This window comes from Miniopterus schreibersii, assembly GCF_964146895.1.
Source record: "Miniopterus schreibersii genome assembly, chromosome: 17".
NCBI classification, from domain to species: domain Eukaryota; kingdom Metazoa; phylum Chordata; class Mammalia; order Chiroptera; family Miniopteridae; genus Miniopterus; species Miniopterus schreibersii.
In genome coordinates this window covers 23,785,693-23,813,655 of record NC_138117.1, presented here as the reverse complement: position 1 = coordinate 23,813,655, position 27,963 = coordinate 23,785,693, and the positions used below count along the sequence as shown (strand labels likewise).

Here is a 27,963-nt window from a genome sequence, read left to right as displayed (position 1 = left end):
TAATGTGCAGGCACAATAGTATTGTTTTTCCTCTCACATCCTCAAAGAGATTCTCAACTGCATGGTTGCTGAGCCTGAGACATCTTGCTGTTGGCAAATATGTGAAGGTTATTTTTACCTGGAAGCAGATCGGTACCCCACCTCAACATGCAATATGCATGGAACTCTAAGAATTCTAGCAACAGGACCAGCTTATGCCAAAATTCCATTTAGAACTGGAAGAATTTTCCAGAATTAACAAAATTTCACACCACATATTCAATAAGTTAAACTCAACTATCAAAAAAATTTCTAATTTATATTCCCTTAAATAGACATTATAACCCCTTCACAAATCTTCCACAAATTCCCTTTGTTCTTCTGAACAAATACAGTGACTTCCCTTGTATTCAAATGTATATTTTACCTCTTTTCAAATAGGTCTTTCCACTTCAAATAACTGATAGATATTTACTTCTGAGTAAAGGGCCCTGTCTTCTCTGTGGACCATAAAGCAGTTTGTAAAGGGTATGGGTATGCATTGTGTTGAATTGTTTGTGTGTGGGAGGGGGTAGGGATGACTTGGGGGTATTCTTTATTCTTCAATTATACTCAAGTATTAAAAAAACCTGTAAAATGAAGTAAGAAGTGAGCTTATGATAGGCTCTGGCTGGTGGCCCTCTACAGATAGATTTAAATATTGATTAAAGCCATGTTTAGAATTGAGTCTATAGTATTTTTTCCACTACGAAGTCAACTAATTTTATGACTATCTTCTGGAAAGTCCACATGACTTATTCTCCCTACTGTGCCCATCATAGGTTTATGTAAGAATACATCTTAAGGTTTCATTTTTTTATCAGTTTAGATTAAATGGTTTTATTTTAATGCAATAATAAAAGCCATAATAGCAGACAAGTGTATCTTATAAAGCAACCTATACAATAAATTGGAAAAAAAGTCACACCTATCTTAGGAATGAAAGTATTGTTCGGTTAGGAAGTAAGTGAATAATAAAGCAGTTTGGTATAAGAATGCTTAAAAAGTACCAAAATATTTAAAAGTATAAATCATGCTATATAACTTTGAACTCAGAATAAACAAAAAGAATAAAACAATGATGGTTCATTTTAAATTTGTTTAACCAAAACATTTTCCATCCTTTTTGAGAGATGTTTGGGATATGTATAAATTCTTAAAGATGGAACCATTGGAGACATTTTTTATGTGCAGAATTTATGATGAAATCTTGTGCTAGTAATACAAAATGCCTAATTTGTCATTTAAAAAAACTTCTATATTTATTACATGCCAGCACTATTGTAAGGATGTTATAAATATTCATTAATCTTCACCACAACTCTATGAGATAGATATTATAATTCCATTTAACAGATGAGGAAATTTAGCCACCAAGCAGTTAAATAACGTACCCAATGTCACACAGCTAATACAGCCAGGCTTTGAACACAAGCAATCTAACCCTGGGCACATGCTCTTAACCACCAATATGCTGTCTCATATATATTTTTCAATTAAAAAAGTAAGGCACACAGAATGTTAGTAGGCCATTGTAAGGACTTTGGCTTTTGGTCTAGGTAACGTGAGAAGCCATTGGAGTGTTTTGAGAAGGAGAGTGGTATGATCTGACTTTAGTTTTAGCAGGACCATGCAGTCTTGGAGATGACAACAGTTAAAGCAGGGAGACTCTTTTAAAAGTTTATCATGGTTCAGACCAGCATGGTAGTGTGGAGGATGCTGTGAGAAGTGCTGGATTCTGGATATATTTTGAACACTAGATGGACTGGATGTGAGATGTGAAAGAAAAAGAGGGCTCAGGGATGGCACCAAAGATTTGGCCTGAGCAACAGGAAGTTTGGAGTTACTGTTAAAGACTTAGCAAGAGGTGTTTGTTTTTTTTAGTAGTAAATGGTTTGCTAGGCTTTGGAGTTCTATTTTGGACACCTCTGAGATGCCTATTAAACTTCCAAGTGGAAATAGGGGTAGAGATGTCTATGAGCCTGGGGCTCAGGTAAGAATTATGGGACATGTACGTTTGGAAGTCCTCAGCAGGTAAATAGTATTTAGAGTCATAAACGGGAAAAGATTCCCAAGAGAGTAGGTCCAAGAGAAGTTCAAGGACTGAACTTTTTAGGAAGGAGGAACCAGCAAAGGAGATGATAAAAGAAAGATAAATGACGTAGAAGGAAAAAATCTGGAAAATATGGGATCTTGGGATCCAAGTGAACAAAGTATTTGAAGAAAATCACCTGTGTTGAATGCTATTGACAGGTCAGGCATGATGAGGATTACGAATTGATCACTGGATTTAATTAACAGAAACCTTCAGTGACTCTGACATACCCCCCGCCCCAAGCATATATACACATACAGACAATTGTATATATGTCTTTATGTAGGGAACAGTAAAGCAGAAAAATACATAGAAAAGTAAGAGGACAATGGAAGATTATAACCACAATTAACTGTGCTTATAGATAGATGTGCATTGGAATTATAGGTGATTCTCTGTTTTGTGTTTTGTTTTAATAGCTGAAAGTTTAGAGTTTGTTCCCTTAAATGGGCCATGACAAATTAGAAGAGGGAAGGGGAAGAAAGAAAGAAGTCGTCAAACTTTAATGATACAACAATCGTCATCAAAAAACCTCAAGTGGATTCTTTATACACAGTAATTTTAATGGCTCAATATTCCTGGAATTCTCACTCTATGGCCTGGAATATAACTGCAGCATTTTCCCCTACTAGTTCCAGAAACCATTTCCAGGCTAGTCAAATGCAAGAGCTGTTAACTTCTGCTTTGAAAGAAAGAAATCCCTGGAAAATGGCCCTTTAGATACATTTCTTTGTTTCTAGTATTCAGTTGTAGACTGATACACACTGCCCACAATTAGCCAGAGAAGCCTGGCTTCCTGTCATATTTTAAGCTGCTTGGATCTTTGTCAGCTCACAAGGACAGATGCTCTCAACCATTTATCACATTCCTCTAACAATGGAGTTGGCAAATTCAGAGGACTGGAACACCTCCATTTGTACCAAGTCCAATTCCTGGTTGCCAGCAGCATTTTGACTTCTCTTGGCAGATACTCTTGGCACTGTGGAATCCTCGGGAAATATGGCTAGCAGAGGCAGTTGCCAAAATTACACAACTGCTCAAGGAGGTAGTTGATTGATGACCCACCCCCATGGGAATTACCTATAGAGCGAGAAAACATGTATAGGATTTAGGGTGAAAGGAAGTGCTTGGTTTACATTTAAATGTACTTTTACTCATTTATTTTAAATATCTTTGTTATAATTTCTCATTTTATACTTAAGATTGACATAGTACTCAACCAGAATGTGAGCCTTTAATTTTAAATCTCTCTCTACCTTTAGTCCTACCTGTTAATCTGGTCTGGCTATAACTAATATTAGAAATAGCAACAAAGCTCTAATTTCCACTTCAAAATCCAATGACAGCTATCAACTAAAATGCATAGTGAATTCAGTGAGTGGTAGATAAGCTAAACATCGGTTCATATTTGTAATTTCTTAAGGCCCCTAAGGTCTACCTATTTTGAGGCAGTGGAATAATTCTAAGAATTGTAATGTTCCACCCAGTTCTCTTCCTTGCACCATCTAACACTCAGATGAGATCTACCTATTACTCTCTATCAGTTTCTGAGTCACCTAAGACCCAATACTGACCACATTGCCCCAGCCCTAATCCAGATCTTTCTCCATGGGGTTGGAATGTCAGAGGAGACCACCTTGTTTGGGAAGGCTGGCCTCTGAGCCTGAGGAAGTTCCACCAGGCATGGCTGTCTATAGCTGCCTTTCCCCATTCAATATATTTTCATATGCTTTCTCCAGTTACCTTCTGTTGCTTCCTATCTGAAAGATTTCCTTATTGCTGTGGGACTTTCTGCTAAAATCCCTCAGCCACAAAGTTTATTGTTCCTCCAGTGCCCCAAAAGAAAAACACCTGCTGCCTAAGACAAAAGAATAGAAGAAGGAGAATGTACAGAGCCAGCATGCATTGCAAAGGTAGCAAAAGAAAGCAAAATCTGAGCTCATACTAGACATGGACTATTCTTTCTAGAAAAATTGGCTACAAAGGGAAGGAGACTGATAGTAGCTATGAAAATGAACTGCTATAAACCAGAGTTTGCAGGTGAAAACAAACCCTAGATTAGTAACCCTAGGTGTATGGCAAGTTTTGCAACTATGGAGCCTGATAGTATGTCATAATACTGGAGGTTCAGTGGTGCCCTCTTGCACTCAGTGAAAATTAAGAAACCATTATATGAGTTCTAATGCACATCTGCCTAACATTTGGTATTGACAGATATTTTAATGTTTGACAATCTCCTTTTGTGGTTTAATTTGCGTTTCCTAATTTTGGATATCCTCTGTTTAACTGCATGTTAGTTTCTTACAAGTTTTTAGTTTGATGTTTAGAATTAATTTGTAAGGTTTCTTAGAAATACATATTCTGTATATGAATCTTTTGTCAGTTATATGCATTCATATAACTGGGGCCATTTCTGGGGCCTCTTCTGGGGCCATTTTTGGTTGTCGTTGTTAGTTTCTTTATGGAATCTTTTAATGAACAAAAATTCTTAATTTTAATTTAGTTGAATTAATCACTTTTCCTGAATTCAGGAAGATATTGTCCTATAATCTATAACTCTAAAATCTTTATAGATATGCCTTTCATATGCAAGTCTGTAATCCATTTGTAGCTGATTTTTTAATGTGGTGGAAGGTAGGCATCCAATTTCATTTTTTAAAGTGGATATCCAACTGTCCTAGCACCATTTATTACAAAAACAAATCCTTTTCCCGTATTTCTAGGCTCTGTATTCTGCTCCGTTGGTCTATTTGGCTATTTCTGGGCCAACAACAGTCTTAAATATGATACCTTACAAATATGTCTTAGTATCTTAAGAGGAAGTTTTCCATATTGTTCTTTCACAGTTTTGTGGCTATTCTGGGCCCTCTGCATTTCCATGTAAATTTTAGAATTAGCTTGTCAATTTACATACACACACACAATTGGGATTTTTATTGCAATGGCATTGACTCTATAGGTTAATTTGGAGATCAAATTTTGTATAATATGCCCATTTATTTAGAACTTTTAAATGTTTATCAAAGTTTTATAATTTTACCATATAGGTCCTACCTACATATATTTTAATAGAGTTATTTCTAGGAATTTAACTTTTTGTGTGTGGTTTGATATTAAAATATTTCTTAATTCATTGCAAATATAAAAGATTTTTATATATAAAAGCTTTTTGTCCCACAAACTAAGCTTATTTATTAATTTTAATAAATTATAGGTTCTTTTGCATTTTCTACATACAAATCATATAATCTGCAAAAAATGATTGTGGTTTGTTTCTTTCAAAATTCTTACATCATCTACATCTTCCCTTATCTTATTGTCCTGGCTAAGACCTTCAGTAAGATGTCAAATAAAACTAACTATAGCAGGCATTCTTCTTCCCTTTTTCTTTTACCTATTTACTAAGAGTAAATGGATCTTGAATTTTATCAAATGCTGTTTCTGCATCTGTTGAGGAGATATATTTTTTTTCTTTTAATCCGTTAATGTAATTAATTTTTTAATGTTAAGTGAAATTTGTGTTCCTGGGATAAACTCAATTTGGTAATTATGTATTATTTTTTATTTATTGTCAGACTCAATTTTTTCATATGTGCATTGAATTCTATAAAATTCCCTCTAAGTGCCACTTTAACTGCATTCCACAAGTTTTAATGTGAAAATTCAGTTCTAGATTTTTTCTAAATATAGTTATGGTTTATTTTACCAATGAGTTATTTTAAATTGTGCCTACTAATTTTTAAACATATTGGAATTTTCTTGCCATCTTTTTGTTTTTTCTCTCTAGCTTGATTGCCCTGCAGTAAGGACCATATTCTATATTATTTAAATCCTTCAAAATTTGAGACTTGGCTTATGTCTCATTATATGTTGAATTTTCATAAATGTTCCATGTGTACTTTAAAGAATATATATCTGTACCTGTTGGGTGCTTTGTTCTTATATAAGAGCATTAGATTTTGTTTGCTAATTTTTATTCAAATATTTTATATTCTTAGACATTTTACTGATCTATCAAGCAAGGTATGTTAAAACCTCCCACTATGACTGTAAGTTTGCATATTTCTCCTATAAGTTGTCACTTTTTGCTTTATATTTTATAGGCCATGTTCTTTAGAAGCACACAAATTCACAACCATTATATATTCCTGGTAAATTGAAATTTTATCATTATGAAATATACCTCTTTATCTTTGGTAATACTTTGTCTTTTACTTTGGTATTAATGAAGGTATACCAGCTTACTTTGGGTAGGCATCTACGTAGAATATATTTCTCTCCTCTTATTTTTAAATTTTCTGCACCCTTATATATGAGGTGTATCTTTTGTAAACACTATGTAGTTTTGTTTTGTTTTATCACAATGACATTCTTTTTCTTTTAATTGAAGCATTTAGTCTGTGTTTATTTTTAATATAATTATTGCTATATTTCTGGTTAAATCTACTACACTTTTTATGGGTTTGTATATTTAGAAATAGAACTTCCCTTTTAGTTTTTCTAGTTGTGCTCAGCAGAAGGGAGAACTGGTACAAGTTACCTAGCCAGTGATAACCAGAAACTCCTAATTCAGAAACTTCTGGTTACTTTTTATGTTTATATTGTCTTCTTTCCAGTATATATTAATTCCACAAAAGGCTTTAATACCACTGTTATATAAATGAGCCAAAGTACATCTATGTTGACCACTGCACTGTTTATTGTTTTACTGCTGGCTGAGACCCATTAGCTCCAAAGCCCACTGGTGCCAAACTGAAATTTTTATATATTCAAGTATTTAAAAAATAACCCAAACAAGCAGATTGTTAGCTATTTAGAGCCTGCCTGGCTTTACATACCTGCAGGACCTCACCCTACATCTGCTGGCCATTGATAAGATACAGACTTGTGGTTATAAGACTCAAGCTGCCATGGCCCTTTGGAGCTCTCTGTCTCCGAGACTCCTCACTAAGCTCCTGAGTGACAACAACTAGATGGTAAGCCTCCTTTCCAGCCTCCCCCTCTCCTGTGCCCTTTTCCCTTCTGAGGGTGGCCCTTTGCCATATGCTCTGAATGGCCTCATGCTGTGAAGGACTTCCCCACTCATGTGATCCTATTGAAGCACCGCCCAATAAAGCATGTTGTGTGTTTCTGGCTTTCTTGGTCGTATCTTTTCCCTTGATCAGCTCCCAAGTCTCTCAACCCCCTATAGCCATTTCATGTATTTGTACCCAGTATAGTTTCACTCCCTGCAAGAAGTTTTAATACAATATTCTGCTGAGAGAAAGCTGGAATAAAAGTGTTAGTGGGGCTCAAGGAAGCAGGAGCCACTGGGCCAGGATTAGTACAGAGTCAAGAGACAGAACAGCAAGGTCAGGGCACCATTTGACTTCTAACTTCAAAAAATGATGCCAATATTACCTCTGCTATAAAATTATTTCTAAACACCTGCTAGTAATTTGACCACCCAGGGCTCTTCAAAGGTACATTACACAGCCCTATGATTTTCTCACATTTACAGATGGAATGTCTGGGCATCTCACCCCAGAAATTGGGTGTTTTCTAGGATCCATACTCACATTCGTGATCATGAGATAACAATAGGAACCATAAATGATGATCTGTTTCAGAGAATTGGTCGTTTCCCTCATGTAGAACCACATTGAGAGTCAAGTGCTGACCTCTAGTGGCAGTCAAGATAGTGATTCCACTGTACTTCAATGATTCATTGGCAAATCATCTCAAATTTTTACTAGAATGCATAATAACTTGAATTTATGAGACATTATAAATTGAGTATGCTTTTGAATATTACAGCACCCAGGGAGCATTGCTTTTTCTCACTGATTTATTCATTTATGCTTTCATACATGCATTTATTGACCAATTATTTATTAAGCACTTAGCCCATCAGGCATAGCAATAGGTGCAGGGTACATGGCAAGTAACATATACTGAATGATGCCTTGATTTTTTTTTAATCAACAGATGACCTAAGAAGCAGTTGGACTTAACAGTTAGTATTGCTAGAAGAGGTGCACTTCATTACCTTAAGACTTCTAAGGACTCCCTCTGGATCTTACTATTTTAACCATCAGAGGTATAAATATGAACTTTGCTAGTAAATACCAAAAGCCACATCTATCCCAGTACAAGGACAGATGTCACATTACCTGGTGTGTGCAGTCATCTCCTAGGTGTGCTGAGAGTGAACCCGCTTCCCCGCACTGTCTAGAACTTGAAGCTTGGTGCTCATTCTGGATCCCTCTCTCTATTTCTGTTTTTAAATCCAACCTGGGACTATGAGCCCTGAATTTCACTCCCAGGCTTCCTTCTCAGACACTGGCTTTCGCGCCATCCTCCAGTACAGCCTATCGCTCAGATTCTGGCCTTAGAATTCTTTGGACTCATGGCAGCTGTTTTAAAGTCAGAGACATGATGGGTAAGAGCAGTGGGCCCCGGAGTAAAGCAACCCAAGTGCGTGTGACTGTGGACAGTTACTTAACCTGCCTTTCTAAGCCCATTTCCTCAAGTGTAAAATGAAGACAATAATAATACCTACAATACAGAAATGTGAGAGTCAAATACAATAATGACCGCAAACCACTGAGCATAGTTCCTCACACATAGTAAGCATTTCGTATATGTTGGAACGTGGCTGGTCCTTCTGGCTTTTTTTTACCTTAAATATAAATTGTTGTAAACTGTAGTAAAATTAAGACTGCATTCACCTTCTTGGGGAAGACTTCTCTAATCCTTAGTCCAGATCGGCTGTCTTTGTTATATACTCTTGTGGAACCAAGTTTTTTCCTCCAGGGCTGTATCTCATCAGTAATTATACACTCATTTTTGTCATCATTTGATTAACTTCTGCCTCCTACACTAGACCTCATGTTACATGAGGTCAGGAACCATGGTTTGCTTGCCATGGTACTCCTGGAACCTAGTATAGTGCCTGGGACAGGAATGAACTATGGCGTGAAGCATTCACTTTTATTTAAATGATTAATATGAATCCTATGCTCAAGTTAATCTATTCTGCTCACTACAGGCTCCTTGTTTGGCTTGTCTTTTAGTGTACATCTTTTAAACCTTCCTAAATCTAACTCTATAAGATAAGCTCCTTAAATGGTACAAACTATGTATTTATATATAGAAACAGATAGGTTTGGATATACATATGTATGCATTCATCTCTCACAGTAGACTGTGAGTAAGTATCCAATACTAAATATGTATTGAGTGAATGAGTGAGTGAAAAAAAAAATGTCATTGATCATTATGACTAGTGCCCAGGAACAGATGAAGTTGAAGTTGCGTGAAGAAATAAGAGGATCAAGTGGGAGATTTGCCACAGGAGAAGGGAGGTTGTGCAGCTGACCTGGAAGATAATTCTGATATAGCCTAATAGTCTCTCGTTTCTAGTGGAAGGTTTTAGAATTCAGGAAACAAATTAATGCTTGATAGAGATTAATTTCAATTTATCTTGTGAGCTTGAATCATCATTTTGCCTTGTAAATATTTACAATTCTCCTGTTAGCTATGCATTCCCCTGACATTTACACTTTATTCATCCTCAGCCTCTGTTATGACCTGTAATTGCTCATGATGATGGGTAAAAGCACCACAGTTTAGGATTGCCACAAATCACCATGGAAATGACACTCCTTCCTGCTCCTTGGGAAAATGGCTTTGACTCACTTTTGTCTACTCTGAGGCAACTCACCTCTTTTAGAGATGGAATATGAGTTCCAGAAAGTTCCATGTGAAATTGAATGAAATAGAAGAATCCATTGAATTCCTGCTGCTCTGTGAACCAGGATATTTGGTACCTTGCCAACAAGGAGAAATTAAGCTCATCCATGAGGCAGAGAGACCCAGGTGCTGATGTATAAAACTAGTTTACCCTGATTTTGTGGTCCCTGAGATGTTAAGGAAGAGTTAGATCTCAGTCAGTAAGTAGGCCAGCTTTTTGGTAGTTTCTTGCACCAAGGGAAATCAGTCAGCCTCCCTTTCCAGCATCCTAACCTTATTTTTATCTAACTTCAAAAATGTGCATATCAGTGTAAATAAAAACTAACATTTAAGTGACACATGAGATTTTGAATACTCGAGACTCGCATTCTCCAAATTGCATAACTAGCTGTATTTTCTACAGTTTCCCTTCCTTATCCACTAACTACTCATTTGAAGGTCCTACAACCATTCCAAACACACCTAACTGAAACAATGGCCTTTCCTTGCTGATCTGCTCCTATTTACTGGGTCACTAAATGACTCCCTGTCCAGCTAGGTAACCAAACATTTGAGAATGATCCTGAAGAAACTGAGAATCAAGGGGAAAACCCAGAGGCAAAATCTGTTTGCTGCCCAATTTATTCTTGTATCTGGTAAACATTAGCCTGGTGCTATAGCTGGAAGTGCAAGAAAAACAAAGCACAGAGCCTTCCCTCAGGGAACTGATGGAGTGGGAGAGGCAGAGAAGGAAAGGGGGAAATAAGATCTGTAAGGGTTTCATGCTCTGATAGGACTGCACTGTGGGCTATGCAGCACATAGAGGGCTTCAAAGAAGGCCCCCCACAGGCTCCTTCCCCCTAACCCACCCAAATGGCTCTTTGTAATCATTTTGGGTATGATGTTTGGGTCTCTCTCTCTCTCTCCCCCTCCCTCCCAGCACCTCCTACCTGCTTTGCTTCCCTGCACAGCACTTACAACATCTGATAGACTGTATGTTTTACTTATTTACTTATTAAGCCCAGCCCAGAATATGGGCTTCAGGAGTACAGGGATTTTGTCTGTTTGCCCAGCACATACTAAGTGCTCAATAAATATCTGTTGAATAATTATTTGTTGAATAATTAACAGAACTTACTGCTAGAAAGCCATTAATGATTGTGAGAGATTCTAGACATACTAGGGGCTGCTAAGTGCTCTGATCATCCTTCTCGGCTCCTGCTATGATTAGGTAGCAGTATGAGGTCTAGATCAACAGTCTCCTGACTTTGGAGTGAAGGATCTTTATGTACCAGGCAATATCAAGAAAAGAAGGATCTAATCATACACCTAACTGTATTTACCTCTAATCATACAGCAAACTGTATTTACCTCTTTCAAGTTACTAAGGAGAATACAGAACAGGTAGCCTTGTTTGTTGTAGGGCTATGGTAGGGATGTGGATGCATCTCCCAGCTATTACAGCCTACTGCTCATGGCTGGGAGTTTGAGCACATCAGGGCATGCTTGGAGGCCTGGAGGCAAACCCCCAGACGTCCCCCAAGCCTGAAGAGCCTTCCAGAAAGAAATCCATGTCATACACCCTGCTGGGGCACCCAAAGCTGGGTAAGTCTGATGAACCAGTGGGAGTGGGATAGGAACTGCAGACTCCTTGAAAACAATGTCATCTTAGGGAGTCTCCTTCAGATTATGCTGGATAGGAGTGATAGTACACCACCATTTTATAACAAGGAAGGAAACATGATATGTACTTAGATGACTTACATTTAAGATAGTTATTATGTTAGGGCTTAAATCTATCATTTTATTATTTGTGTTCTGTTTGTGTCCTCTGTTTCTCCCTCCTCCGTTTCCCTTTTGTCTTCCTGTGGGTTACTTGAATATTTTTAAGGGTTCCATCTAGATTTCTAGATTTCCTTGTAGTGTTTTGGTGTGTATTACTATATATATATATATATATATATATATATATATATATATAAAACTTATCATAGTCTACTGATATTGTTTTACCACTCTGAGTGAAGTGTAGAACCTGACTCCCATTTGGGTCCCATTAGCCTCCCCAGTTTTAGATATAATTGTCTTAAGTATCAGATGATGTTAAAATTTTTATACTAATCACCATGTGTAATTTAGAAAACTCACGAGGAGGATGGTCTACTATATTTACTCATATTTCTGCATTTTTCATTTTCTTTTCTCCCTTCCTGATGACCCAAGATTCCTTTCTTCATCATTTTCTTTCTTTTGAAGGACGTCCTTTAGCCATGCTTCAAGCGTGTACATCTGCTAGTGATAAATTCTTTTAGTTTTCCTTTATCTGAGAACATCTTAATTCCTGAAGTATAGTATCTACTAGATACCAAATTCACAGTTGGCAGTTCTTTTAACACTTGAAAAACATTGTGTCGCTTCTTTCTGGCCTCTGTTGTTTCAGATGAAAAATCTGCTGTCATTTGAGTTGGTGCTCCCACATAAATAATGTGTTGTTTCTCTGTCAGCGTTCAAGATATTTCCATTGTCTTTAGTTTTCAGAAGTTTAATTATGATGTGTTTTGGCACGGATTTCTTTAGATTTATCCCATTTATGGTTCACTCAGCTTCTTGATCTGTAGGTTTATAGATTTTGCCAAGTTTGGGGGATTTTTAGTCATTATTTCTCTGAATACTCTTTCAATCCTATTCTCCTTTCCTTCTAGGACCCCAATGCTGTAAGTGTTGGATCTTTTGTTACAGTCGTTCAGGTTCCTGAGACTCTCTTGTCTGCTTTGTTTATTTTCTCTCTATTGTTCGGACTGGCTAAGTTCCATTGATCTGTCCTCAGCCTCACTGATTCTATCCTCAGACTTCTCCCTCTACTACAGAGCTCATCTAGTTAGTTATAGCATTTCTGTTATTTTCAGTTCTATAATTTCCATTTGGTTCTCTTTTTTATAATTTCTTCGGTGAAATTTCTATTTTCTTCACTTGTTTCAAGAGAATTTGTAATTTTTTGCTTAATCTTTTCTATTATAGTTACTTTAAAATACTTACCAGATAAATCCAATATCTGGTTCATCTCAGGGTGGAATTCAGATGATTATCTTTTCTCATGTAACTTGTGGTTTTCTTGGTCCTTGGTACAATGCGTGATTTTCATCTGGACATTTTAGCTATTATATTAGGAGACTCTGAGTCCTATTTATATTTTTTTATTTTAATGGGCAGCCACTCTGGGTTTAACGTGCAATTTCTTGTTTGTGGTCCTTAACCAATTCATCTCTTTCTACTTTTCACGGTTCTCTTTTAGTTGTCTCTTGCATTATTTCCAAGTCTTTTTATTCATGCTTAGTGGGGAGGAACAGGGAGAGACAAACCTATGCAATCCTGCCCAGAAGGTCTGTATATATGCTTATATAGGTATAAGATCTCTCTAGAAGGGTACACAAGGAATTGCTTTCCCTGGAGAGGGAACTTGGGGACCTGAGGTATGAGGGAGACTTTTTGTATACCTGCTTGTATGATCTCATTTTAATCAGGTGAATATATTATCTGTTCAAAAATAAAATATAAAAGAAGAAAAAATGTCTTCTAACTCAGCCTTGTTTTCAAGAGCACAACCAAGGATTACAACAGAGGTCAAGCAGCGTATGGATTCAACAGTTGGTAATTTTATTAAATTTCACTGACTTTCAATTTCACTACATATCAACTGCTTTGATCCAGATCCCGGAATATAACAATAATGTTCTCGGTAGCTTTTCAGCCTGCTCATACACTTCGAATAACTTGCAGAATACAAATGTGTAATTTAGATAAAAGCAGATGCTTTGGGCAGCATACTAGTACCCTAATCAGCTGAAAAAATAATATTTGTATGACATTAAAACAAAATTAATAAGAAGATGATGATTATATGAAAAGACTTCAGGTTGTAATTATTAAACTTGCAAACAGCTCTGCATAATTAGTGCCTTAATTAGGATATGGCCTGAAATTTTAGCATACAAAATTAATAAAGGCAATTAAAAGTCACATGTGTAAAGTGGGTTTTAAAACTTACAAGGTTGTTAGATATCATTTTTTCTCATTTTAGAGAGCACCTTTGTAGGTATCGAGCTTACATTACAATTACTTTGATTCCCAACTCCCACCCCAAGCACAGTGTCTCAGCCTCAAAGCCTTAAGAGTCAAGTTTAGTGACCCTCATCCAAGGACATCCATGCACAGGGCTGAGCAGCTCCCAGGCACACTCCTGGATAGCTCTAGGACACAATGAGCAGCAAAGACTCTTTCTCCCCCGAGTACCTTAAGTGAAATAGAAGCTAGAAGATTGATACTGACTTTGATCAAACTTAACCATTTTCACAGAACTGTTTGGATTCAAACGGCAGTTTTCAACACTGTCACTTATTCTTCAACACATGCTTCTTGAAGGCACTTTGAGTCCTACAGTTCATGGTAAAAGTTCCAATCCAAAGCTAAAGAATTTTTCCATCACTAGATAAAGATGGAGAATTCAGTAAATTTGGGGGGGGGGGGGAGGTGCTAGTGATTTAGGAAAAAAATAAATCTAAAATCCTACCTTCATTTTTCATGTCAAACTCCAAACTGCCCAAAGATTTAATATATAAAAAAGTAAAATCATAAATGTACTAGAAGAAATGGGTTAATATTTTTATAATATTGTACTTGGGAGAGGCTTTTTTTTAAGTATGTTTTTACTGATTTCAGAAAGAGAAAGGGAGAGGGGGAGAGAGGCAGAAACATCAATGATAGAGAATCATCGATCCACTAGGGATCCACTAGGGCACATGCCCTGCAACCTGGGCATGTGCCCTGAGAGAGGGAATTGAACTGTGACCTCCTGACTCATGGGTGGATGCTCAACCACCAAACCACATAGGCATTAGAGGTAGAATTATAGATAAGTGTCATTGTCTTTATTTTTAGTAGTTTCCAAATTTTCTATACTAAGTAAATTATTTTTGTCCTCAATCCTTTTTTTAAAAAATTTCTTGGAGCTTTAAAGAAAAAAGTATTTCAATTGTCCCCCAAAATAGCTAACTTGGAACTAGATCAGATATGAAAGATAAAAATTGAAGATTTAAAAAGTATAGCATACAATACACAACAGGCCCCCATTTATTTATTTATTTATTTATTTACTTACTTACTTACTTATTTACTTATTTATTTATTTATTTTTAAATCCCTCTTCCAGAGTCTTTGAAACTATATCATATGGGTTATGGGTTAAATCACAACTCCTAGTCATTCACAGTGAGATCTCTCTTTCTCTCCTCCCTCCATGTTTCCCCCCCCACCTCCACGTCTCTCACTGTAGGCTTAGAACATAAGCTGCCCTTTCCTAAGGCCCAGCATCATGAGGCAGTTCTTTCATAAAATCAACATCTGCCTCTCTATTCCCAACTGCCTGTTTATAGAACAGGGAACACAAGCTCAAAAACTGAGATTACCTGGTCTTAGCAGGAAGAAAATGTCTTTAATTGGAAGCACTTGCCAATCACAAAGTAACTATCACTAGTATAGTACAGGAAATGTCATCATTGAACTGCTTTTGTACCTGTAGGTTTTCTTAATTTCTTCATGTGATGCTCCCTTATGCAGACCAAGAATTTCATAGAGAGCTTCTCCAGAGGTTGACATAGTCCGTTGTCTTTGGTTAGGTATATTACATGCCATTTTCTCAAGCTGTAAGGCCAAAAGGGAGAAATAGCCTTGAAGGTTATGCATACTGGATCCCACTCTCTAAAAGGGAAGACAGTTCATTTCTGACCTTTTGTAAAATGACAACCTAAAGTACATTTTTGTGCCAGCTGCAAAATGAGGGGAGGAGAGGGTTAGGATTGTCAAAAGCAGAACTTCAAGTCAGTGTTAAAGGCTACAGGCAGCTATGCCAATGGAATATGGCTTTGTCCACATGGTTAAATAGAAGCAAAATGTTATCTAAATATTCAGCTAATTCAGAATTGTGGAGAAGCATTCCTCACAGGTCAGGCATCTGTAGATTTATTTTTGCCAAAATTTGTATAACTCCTTTTTTGTCTGCTTTCCAAAGTTAGCCAACAATGAAAATAATCACCCATTTTACCTTGACCCTATTGGCCTGGCCATTGTTAGGGCAGGAGTTTAAAAAATAAAAATAAAAAACAAAAACAACTTTTTGTAAGTATCAAGGGAAAAAATCCTCGTCTTATCTGGGAGCCAGCTTAGAACTTATCTGCAGCTCTGTGATTCCAGAGATCCCACAGTGCTCATGGGTTCTGCCCCTATGATAGCTCCTTTCCCTGAGGTCTATCCAGAAAGAGTTATGCTATCCCAAGTCCCAAGGAGTCATCTGCCTGCTATGTTCTGGCTCTAGGAGGGGGCACCCAGAGTAGCAAGCACACCTAGAGGCATTCCTGCATCTACCACTTAACCTCTCCAAGCCTTAATGTCTTCAACTGTAATATAAGGATTAAAAGCCACATCATAAGGATATCTTAAGGATTTAGAAATAATGCATGTAATGCACCCAGGACATAGTAGGTTCAAAGGAAAAAGTAGCTATTTTTATTAAAGGTGGCACAGTGTGTAAATCAGAGTGCACTATAGTCAGACCCTCTGGGTTGGAATATTGGCCTTGACATGACCTAGTTGCATGGCCTTCCCTATCTGCAAATTGAAGACAAAAAATGTGCCTAAACACATGGAACTATTGTAAGAATTAAATTAGTTAATAAATTTTGAAAAATGGACACCATTATTCACAGCAGAATTATTCATAAAAGCCAAGAAGTAGAAACAACCCAAATGTTCATAAACAGCGTGGCCAGCGTGGTTCAGTGGTTGAGCGTCAACCCATGAACCAGGAGATCATGTTTTGATTCTCTGTCAGGGCACATGCCTGAGTTACACGCTTGATCCCCAGTAGGGGGTGTGCAGGAGGCAGCTGATCAATGACTCACTCTCACCATTGATGTTTCTGTCTCTCTCTCCCTCTCCCTTCTCTCTGAAATCAATGTAAAAAAATTTTTTTTAAAATGTTCATAAACAGACGAATGAAAATGTGGTATGTACATGCAGTAGTATATTTTTCAGCCATAAGAGAAATGGAATTCTGACACATGCTACAATATGGATGAACCTTGAAAACATTATGCTAAGTGAAATAAACCAGTCACAAAAGAACAAATATTGTACGATTCCTCTTATATGATGTACCTTGAATAGGCAAATTCATAGAGACAGAAAGTAGGATAGAGGTTACTAGGGGCTGAAGGGGAGTAGGGAATGGGGAACTGTTGCTTAATGGGTATAGCCTCTTTTTTGGGATGATGAAAAAGTTCTGGAAATATATGGTGGTGATGGTTCAGTATCGCAGTGATTGTACTTAATACCACTGAACTGTATACTTAAACATAGTTAAAATGGTAAATTTTATGTTATACTTTACCATAAAAGCAAAACAACAACAACAAAACATAAAAACTACTTTGATTGCCAGCTCCTCTGACCACAAGTTCCTTGAAAATCATCATTCATCTCTTGGCTTTGGATCTTGGGTAGCAAATGCTATGAGTGAATGAATGTGAGTGAATTACTGTAGCAGGGCCCAGAATATGGTGTCAGGGATGTGGAGAGATTCGTGTTCAACTTAGGGAATCTATAGAGACAGTGGTGGCAGCAACAGAGGCCAATGGGCATGTTTCAGTGTCAGGTGGTAGGCTCGCTGGGAGCCAACTTCCCACCTCTGCTCCCAGCAGGTTCATGACCAAACCAACACAGGCAAGAGCAGAGCTTGCCCAGTGTCACCTGGTGGATCAGGATAGTTTTAGGGGCCTCTGAGACCCCAACATTGTATAGCAAGTGCTCATAGTCCTACAAATTCAATTAAGGAGGACAATGTGAAGAACTTCAGGATGTTTTTGTGAGCTTTTAGCTTCTAAACATCAGATCTCAGGCAACAATCCTGCAGGCCTGAAGATGCTGAGGACAACCCTCACCTACCTGAGGGTACAACTGTGGCATGGCTGCATTGTCCCCATTCAGTTAGCTCCTCATGAATGTGGAGACCCTGAAGGCCAGAGGGGACCTAGTCCCAAATCCCTGGCTCACACAAGGACAAGAGGAGAAAAAAAATCCTGATTTTTCCTGCCACAAAACAATATCTAACAGATGTCCATACTGACAGGAAGGCGCTCAGTAAATTGTAGTACTTCTTTTTATTACTGCTCTGCTTTACTTTTCTCACCTACCCATCACAATGTCCCTAGGAAGTAAGCAATTCAAGGCTTGGGGCTCTGTCATTCATCCCTATATTCTAGCACTGCAGCTCAGCCCTGTCTTGAAAGCACAGCCCAGCTGACTAGTCATAACGGAAGGAAATATTGCCTGTGCAACTGACACCCTTCCTACTTCCTTTCCTGTCCCTTGTTCTCCTGCTGCCACCACACACATAGGCTCAGGATACTGATGCTCTGCCCCACACATCTACCTAACAGTTCCCAGTAATGGAGGCAGTCAGCTGACTTCTCACAAGTCACACTCTATGCCACAAATGCATGGGATTTGGAAAGTAGGGATTTCTGTGTGGCTTGGTGGACAAGGAATGGGGCCACCATTATGCTTGTCTCTCTGAGATTTTAAGATCTCACTGGTTGGCAAGATCACCAAAGTCACTAAAACTATATCAACATAAGGATTCAAATGCTAGGACTGTAAAATATGGAATTAGAGGTCATCTAAACCAATTTAACAAATGCCGTTTGGGGCATTCTGGCCAGAGATTATCATAGGAAACAACTTTACTATTAGCCTGTTAGCTCCCCCTATCTGGGGAATTCTCAGGTCCCCACTGAAACAGATGCTTTTTCTGAAACCTGCCTCAGTCTTACCTAATCTCAGCTGAGACCAGGAGTGGGTACCTGACCCAAGCCAGACCAATTAGAGTCCTTCCCTAGGTTTTTCTTTCTCTTTATTTCTTCCTTCTTCTTCTTTTTTTTTTTTTTTTTTTTTTATAGGACCATCTCTCAGATGGTAAAATCTGTAAAATGTAAAGTTTGGGTGTTGTCGGCTCGCCTGAAATGAGCAGCAGGAAGAGATGGAGAGAGAGCCCTAATGGGGTTCAGTCACCTGTTTCCAGTTGTTTCTGGTGCACTTGCCACTCTTCCCTTACTTGGATCGAGCCAATAAAATTCCTCCCGATACACAAATTCATACTTTTTTTTTTAATTAAGCAAATGTCTTTTTTAATTTATTATCGATTTCAGATTGAAGAAGGGAGAGGGCAAGAGAGATAGAAACATCAATGATGAGAATCACTGACTGGCTGCCTCCTGCACTCCCCCTACTGGGTATCAAGCAGCAACCCAGGCATGTGCCCTGACGAGGAATCGAACTGTGACCTTCTGGTTCATGGGCCAATGCTCAACCACTGAGCCACAGTCACTCGGGCACACACATTATTTTTTTTTTCATTTGAGCATACTTTAGCTAGAGTTTGGTCACTATCGACCAAGACTCCTTAGTGTTACGTGCTCTCAAATAAACACCAGTAGTGGTTCACTGAACACCTCCACGCCAGGCTAATCCATTGTGGATTTTTCTTAAATCACCTCACGTATTCTTCCTTTAAATTGAATGTAGCTTTTAGGTACTTGGGAATGAATACTTTGGGGAAATAACCATGATAGGCTAGGAAATTCAAACCAAACAGATTCAGATGTATTATGTAGACATTATGAGTATGGATAAAAGGAGCAGTGATAAATCTGGGTGAACATGCTTTCATAAAGGAAATGTATAGGTAACTAGTCAAGAGCACCAAGGAAAAAAAAAAGTATGGCAGATAGTTACCTTTGCTTTATCTATTTTTCTCTATGTTCAGCATTCAAAAAGAAGTTTCAATTTGAGGGGACAAATGTATTAACTCTTCAAAATCTGTATCATGAAATAAGACAGATGTCATGTTTCCCATAAATCAACAGATAGTACTAAAATCAATTTCAACAAGGCACAGACAAGGACAGTTTCCACTTTGGGAACATCCTACTCCATGACCAGCTTTGATTCCTTCTTACTTGGGTCTTGCAGTCACTAATCCAGGAAAAAGATTTACAGATTACTGAAGATAATCTGCTAAACAGATTATGATAACACCACAGAAGACAATTCAGTTACTTATTCAAAGTCTGCAGTGCAGGCCTGGTCTTTAGGGAGATTGCAGATTAATATGGGATACAAAACTGAAGGCCAAAATTGAAAGCAGTGTTCAGGGTTAAACTAGTACTGAGTATAGAGGTCAAACAGTGCAAGAAGGAATCTTGTGGAAGACAAGGACTCAGCTTTGTGCCACCAGAATCCTAGCAATGTGCCTGGCACATATTAGGTATGTGATAAATGTCTGTTGGGTAACTAAATTTAAAAGTGGTTAACTTGAACAGGAATGTTAGGGAGAACTTCAAGAAAATATGAGATCTGAGATGATAATACTGTTACCACTTGTTTCCGTAGAACTTGGCACATCCTTCTATTATGGCCCTTGTATCTAACCCTAACCTTGGATCTTCATGGACTTGGTGGCCAGTGACTCTCTTGATCATCTCCTTGCATGTATCAACATGAAAGAGGACTTTCTGGTTGGGGGGGGAGGGGCTTGGCACTGAAAGAAGAGGGACATTTTGACAGTTTAACTGGGGACATTTTTTCCCTAAGGCTGTGTCCTCTGAAGTTATCCCAGGTGTGAAACAAGATAGGGTCAGTTGGGGGCTACCCTGTCCAGAGAATAGTACTGGAAACAGCCTGGGATTTATCCTTCCCTGTCCCATGGCCATCCCTCTACACACACCCCTTCCCAATGGGAAAGAGGAAGGCAGACTGCATCTCTCAAGTAATTTCATGCATAGAAACTCACTCCAACAAAGACGTGGTAACTCAGTATTCCTTTGGCTTATGCATTTTTTCAAATCATCTCATTTATAAATCTAATCACACTGTAATCTGTACCTCAGTGAAATCTGGTAGCTGACTTGCTCTGTGGTATAGATTGGATAATATTCAGAATGGGCTGTTATAGAGAGTTTGGAAATTTTTAATTATCTGTATCACCTTCTTTGCCCTATTCCCCAAAGATTTCCTTTCAGATAGATAAATGTCTCTCAATTAAAATATTTTTTAAAAGCCCGTTTACATCAGTATTGGAACATAAAATACAGAGTTGGTCAATGTGGTTAGTACTTGGCAAACTACAAAATGAAACATAAAGGAACCAAAAGACTGCAGGTTGCTCTCTATGCGTCTAGCAGTAGCGACCTGCTCCTTTTTCTGTTTCCTTGCTGAGCTAGAAACCAGACTCTTCATACATTATTGATACAGACAATATTTAGTTTCAAATTCAATAGAGTAGTACATTGAAATCCTTAGTTGTTTTATCATGTAAAAATATATTAAGCCCTGAGGACATACCAACTACAGAGTTATAGTGAAAACATCCCCTAAAAGCTCTCCTTAAGTAACCTTAAAAAATAATGGAGTCGTACCTTTAATTCCTTATGTAAAATATAATTTTTATGAATTCTTTTTCTGTAGCCTGTTCAATTCTAATATCCCTGTGCAAAATTCAAGTCTTTATTATTTATTCATAGTCTCTCATCTGTAAGCTATCCAATGGAGTAAAAAATGTTGTCATGCAAAGTTATTAAGTAATTTAATTTTGATCATCCAGTACATGATACTTAATCTTCTGAACTTAAATCTGTTCTAGCTGCATTACAATTCATTAATACCATAATTTCTCAAAGCACTGATTACAATACAGTCACTACCAAACCACATATGGCTCCCCTGACCCTTGGTAATAGATATAATTGAAAGAAGGTTCAGTACTCCAGTGATGATGGGTATCGAATGAAAAATAAACACATATTTTAAAGGTTCTAATTCCAGGAGTCCTACAAATGCTGTTCTAAATTTTTTATGTTCACATGAAATATTCCTTTCAAAGCAAAAGAGCTTCATCTATATCTATTATGTGAATTCTGAAAAATGGAAAAAATCAAACAACACCTTTCTTGGCAGGGTCCCTTCCCAGTTGAGAAAAGAAATATGGGCAGGAAAGATAATACTCAAACACAGCAAAACCGCTTTCATGGCTTGGATTGGGGACACCAACATGCTCCACCATTTTGTTATTACTTCTGTAATTCCTCCATAGGAATTCATTTATGGAGCAAAATCTCCATATTCAAATTGTGTATCTTAAAGCTAAACACACATCCAAAATGCTAACTCTGTGTTTTAAAGTAATAATTCTTCCTAGCATGATTACTTATTTGCTATGGAAGAATAATCATCTTAATTGCACTGGTACTTATGTAAGCAGCAACCTCAAGACAGGCAGCTCAGAAATGTTACAGTAACCCACAGTACCTGTTCCTGTAACTCCGATTCTGTGTTCTCAATCGGGAACAACTTGACGATTTTAGCTGGTCTGGAAATCAATGTGCAAAGAAACAAAGGAAGGCAAAAACGAAAGGAGCTGTTCCATACCTGTTCCACTGTTTCAAAGCAAACGGCTGCTCCTTTCCATCATTCCCATGCGGAGTTAAGCGGGTCAATGGAGTCAAGTTACTTTTCATTTGTTACTCTATCAGCCAATTGGTTATCCCTCTGGAAAACATAACAGAGAGAGAATAAAACATGCATGACCATAAAGGTTGCCATTACAAGGCATCTAGTGATACCAAATAATGCTACATCTAATTTGCTCATTAGTCAGTTGGTACTTGGTTTAACCAAACACTACAATGGAACTGCCTCCAGGTTTCCACTTTCAGTGAAGAAAATATGCTAATCTCCTGACATGCAAAGTGAATTCTTTTACTATTTTTATTGATATATAATGGACAACAAAACATTATATTAGTTTCAGATGTATAACATAATGATTGATATTTGGACATATTGCTAAATGATCACCACAATAAGTGTAGTTAACATCCATCACCTGACATAGTTACAAAAATTTTTTCTTGTGATGAGAACTTCTAAGATCTATTCTCTTAGCAACTTTCAAATATGCAATACAGTCTTAACTGTATGTTACATCCCCATGATGTATTTTATAACTGGAAGTTTATACCTTTGACCCTCTTCACCCATTTTACCCAACCTCCAGCCCCCATCTCTGGCAACCACCAATCTGTTCTCTACATCTATGAGTTCTGGTTGTTGGGTTTTTAAATTCAATATATAAAAGAGATTATATGGTATTTGGCTTTCTCTGTCTGATATCACTTAGCATAATGCCCTCAAGGCACATCCATGTTGTCATAAATGACAAGATATCCTTCTTTTAATGGCCAAGTGATATCCCATTGTGTGTGTGTGTATCACTTTTTTTTTTTTTTATTCATTCATCCATTGATGGACACTTAGGTTGTTCCCATTTCTTGTTTGTTGTAAATAATGCTGCAGTGAACATAGGGGTGCATACATCTTTAAGAATTAGCATTTTTGTTTTCAGGTAAATACGAAGAAGTGGAATTGCTGGATCACATGATAGTTCTATTCTTAATTTTTTGAGGAACTCCCATACTGTTTTCCATAGTGGCTACACCAATTTGCAATCCTACCAAGAGTGCACAAAGAGTTCTCTTTTCTCTACATCCTCACAAGTAATTGTTATTTCTTACCTTTTTTATAATAGCCATTCTAACAGAAGTGAGATTGAACCTCATTGTGATTTTGATTTGCATTTACCTGATGATTAGTAATGTCGAGCACCTTTTAATTTACCTGTTGGCCATCTTGTATGTCTTCTTTGGGAAAGTATCTATTCATATCCTTTGACCATTTTTAACTCTGATTGTTTGGGATTTTTTTGTTTTCGAGTTGTATGAGGTCTTTTTATTTGGGGGATATTAATCCTTTATCAGATATATGATTTGCAAATATTTTCTTCCTTTTGGTATGTTGCGTTTTCATTTTGTTGATGGTTTCCTTTGATGTGCAGGATCGTTTTATTTTGATGTGGTCATACATGTTTATTTTTGCTTTAGTTGCCTTTGCTTTTATTGTCAAATCCAAAATATCATCACCAAGACCAATGTCAAGGAACTTACTATCTTTTCTTCTAGGAGTTTTATGGTTTCACGTTTTACATTCAAATCTTTAATCTATTTTGAGTAGATTATTGTGTCTCATATAAGACAAGATTCCAGTTTCATCCTTTCGTATGTGGCTGTCCAGGTTTCCCAACATTATTTATTGGGATCAACAAGATGATTCTTTCCCCACTATATATTCTTGGTTCCTCTGTCAGAAATTAATTGGCCATACAAGTGTGGCTTTATGCCTGGGCTCTCTATTCTCTTTCATCTGAATCTATTTTTAATGCCAATACCATACTGTTATGATTATTGTTGCTCTGCAGTATAGTTTGAAATCAGGGAGCATGATGCCTCCAGCTTTGTTACTCTTTCTCAAGATTACTTTTGCTATTCATGGTCAAAGTGGGTTCTTTTAGATTTTATTTTCTTTGTGTTTAAGGCTAGTAATAATCAATTGCTTTAAAATTAGTGGAAAGACCATGAGCATTAATAAAAGGGAAACTGTAATTGCTCGGTACACAATTTAACTATTTTTATATCTGAACACTTTACCCTAATCTTAGTCAAGAGGACTGAGTCACAGTTACCCACACCTTAGTCAAGGTGACTGAGGTAGTTTTAAGAATTAAGGGGTCTCTCATTAAAAGTGCCCAACCTCTCATACACAATAAAAAGTAATGAAGAAATAGTTTCTGTGATTTCAAGTAAGCTCCTACAGACTGAAAAAGTCTTAAATCAAATGAGAGGACAGATGTTACTCCTGAATTTGGCACAGTGAGGTCTGGCTCCTAGGCTGAGTAGAGTTTAAGTGTGCTGCTCTGCATGACAGGTAGCAAACCCTGGGGCTATTCTGTGTGAACGGTTCAGCACTCTTGTCTCTAGATGGCACTGTTTTTTGCTTTTTGCGTTTTTTTTTGTTTTGTTTTTAGATATAAAGGAATAAAAGGCTATTTCTCATAGATCCTGACTTCTAGCGAGGGTTTAGGAAGCAGCCCATCATCATGCAGAGAAATGGGGGGGGAGGAGGGGGTGGAATAAAGACATTTAGATCTAAATACCCAAGTTCCAGAATCATTTCAGCTTAAGGACAATGTCCTTTGATGAAATAAAAATAGTTGATGTATTAATAAGTGAAATTAAGGGTGACTTTTTAAAAAAAGATCAGTTTGTATTTCAAACTCAATTTAATAAATATATTTAGTAAAATTCATTATTTTGCACAATTAGCTTTCTTCTTAAATTATCACTTTTTAATTTTTAAAATATTGAAAAAATCATGAGTTTTCAAATTTCTTAAGTATTGCAGAACTCTTAGGTGAAGTAGAACTGTAGCTGTGTTTCAAAGAGCAAACACAATTTCTTATTTATCTAGTTATTCAACAATTACTAGGATCCAGGCAATGGGCTAAATGCTAGAAATTTGCTAGTAAACGAAACCGACCACATACTCTGGGTTTGTGGGTCACAGAGTTACAGCCTACCAAGAGAGACAGATATTAATGAAATTACTCAAATAAGTATAAAAGTGAGACTTTGAAGAGATGCCACAAGACCATGTAAATCAGTGGAACAGAGGGAGATCAGAGAAAGCCTCCCTATACAAAAATAACCAAGCAGAGATATGAAAAGAACTAGATGATGGGGTTGCTGGTAGAAGCAAATATTTTCTAGGCAGGTAAAAGAGCATGTGCGGCCCTTGTGCTTAAATTAGAGAAATAAGAGATGTGCTGCCGTGCTCTCGTACACAGTGCATAGGATGGCAGCATATGCCTGTACACATACGGCTTCGTATCTGTCCTCTGCAGATACAGCCAGAAATGGTGAGCTTCAATGATGTCTGTAAAAGGAAATCACTCATGGTAAGCACATAAATAATTCCTTGGTGCAAAATGCACTAAATGTATTGTAAAAGCATTGCTAATTAAATCATTCAGGTTTGAAGAGGCTAATTTAGAAGATATTCCAAGAGTGAAACAAAGTTGCCTTTCTGTGAGGTAGAAAACTGGTGAGAGAATGATTAGGGGAAGGGAGGTGATAGGCTAATTTTCCCCGTGTATTCTAGTTATGGAATTTTCACTATTCCCCTGGGTGCTCCTAGAGACACTGTATATGCCTCTCTGGGTTATTGTGTAGGATTAGGGTATTATAAGTAATGACGAGTACAGGATCTGCAGCAGTGCTAGACAAATTTGAATGTTCAACCAAAACAGTCTATCACAAACATTAGGGTACATACTCTTTGGTTTAAACTTCCTATCTCAGTAGGTGCAAACACCACTCATTATGCACGTGTGATATGCAAGGGCACATGGCCCCCTGCAAGCAAATCCTAATCTAAACAGCCTAACGGTGAAAAAAGACCTCATTATTGCTTTCATTGTTATTACTCCTCTACATTGTTTCTAACATTATTATTACAATACAGGGAACTCGGGCATCAATTTGCAAATTTCAAAGGAAAGAATCATCCGGGAAAGCTTCATTCTGTTAGGGGAATTTAGAAAGAAGAAAGACAGGTGATTGTTTTGATTGTGTAAAATGAAGAGGCCATTGACTACCATACCACTCTGGAGGCATCTCATATGTAACCACAGAACAATTCTGGCAATTCTTCTGCAAAATCAAGTGTTTACATTTCAGAAGAGCAAATTTGTTAAGTCCTATTGGGTTTCACAATTTTCTGAAGTTAAAAAAATGTCCTTTTTGAGGAAGATTACAAAGAGGGTGGAATTTTAATTTGCCCAAACCTATAAATATGAAGAGAGCATAGAGTCACAGAAGGCTAAGGGGGCAAAACTAGATGGGAACTCTTCATAGAGTCACTTTAAAAAGATTTTAAGAATTTTGATGCCTAGCCCCACCCAGATTATCCCAAAGCAAAACCTGTCAGTTATCACAAAACAAAATCTTGCAGAGTGGGGCCAGGCTTAGGCACTTTCAGGCTCTGGGTGGTTCTAAAGAGCTGCCCAGGGTGAGAGCGACTGTTAACCACTTCTCTTACTCACTCCATCCGACAAGCAGAGAGCTCTTCATTTAAGTAACATGGAAAACACCTGCCGACCAACCAGCCCTCTGGAGGAATTTCCCATTGCCCGTGTGTCCTAAGAAAACATTTACTGAAGATAATGGCTCCCATGTGATTAAACACAAAATAAAATTTGGCTTCACATAGTTTAACTCAAGGAAGAATATCCAAAAACCATATGCCTATTTCTTAGACTCTAGGCAAGTCACTGTAAGCCTGTGTCTTTTCTGTAAAACAATAAAATAGGAACTCTTTTTATCTTTCAGACCTTTCATCAAATTCTAGTACAGGGTGCCAAGAATGATACTTGAAATTTTTATGAACACAGATCTAATGATTGTTCTCTCTAGGGTTGGGATTTGAGCAATTGTTAAATAGTTACTCTCTCCATGCTTCCCCAGACCCACCCAAAATTGGAACAAGGTATGCTAGAAGTGCTATAAGAACTTGAAAGTGCAATTCTGGTAGATTTCATTCCAAATCTATAATTCATCAGTGAATGGTGTACAGTGAATGGTAATTGCTTCCCTGTTATCATAGTGCAGGGCACTATACTGGGGCTTGTGAGGGATTCAGAGGTGGTGATGATGGTGATTATAGTAACTAACATGTTAACTAGATTATCTCATTGAAGTTCTACAAAAGTACAAGGTTGGTTCTTCCACATCCTGATTTTACAGAGGAGAAATATACACCTCCTAATAGTGAGGACAGTGGCAGAATGTTCATGGTTTCTGGAGCAATAAGGAAAACTGTGTACAGCTCGCAGAAGGGTCTGGAAGAAGCAGAAGAGCATTTGGGAATGACTACGGGAGTCGTGACAATGGCAGTGAGTTTAGACTACATTAGAGAGCTTTGCTTCAGGAGTTCACAGTCTGATTCCAGGGAACTGCTGCCTGCTCTATTCCCTTGCTTATCAACCTGTGACTGAGCCAGATGGTGTATGTGTTAAAGCTCAAGAAAAAAAATAATGGAGTAATGGCTTTAAATAAGGAACTACCAGTAGGCGCATTCAT

At 37.5% G+C, this 27,963-nt stretch overlaps 1 protein-coding gene across 1 annotated transcript in view; it reads right to left on the bottom strand.

The window, feature by feature from the left end:
- The window catches only part of DNAJC5B (DnaJ heat shock protein family (Hsp40) member C5 beta), a gene marked incomplete at both ends in the record, with an annotated part of 43,571 nt that overhangs the window by 13,155 nt on the left and 2,453 nt on the right, over nucleotides 1-27,963 (bottom strand). The window contains one exon of the mRNA XM_081116416.1: nucleotides 15,396-15,523. Coding sequence (XP_080972542.1) covers nucleotides 15,396-15,523 — 128 coding nt within the window. The remainder of the gene's footprint in view (nucleotides 1-15,395; nucleotides 15,524-27,963) is intronic.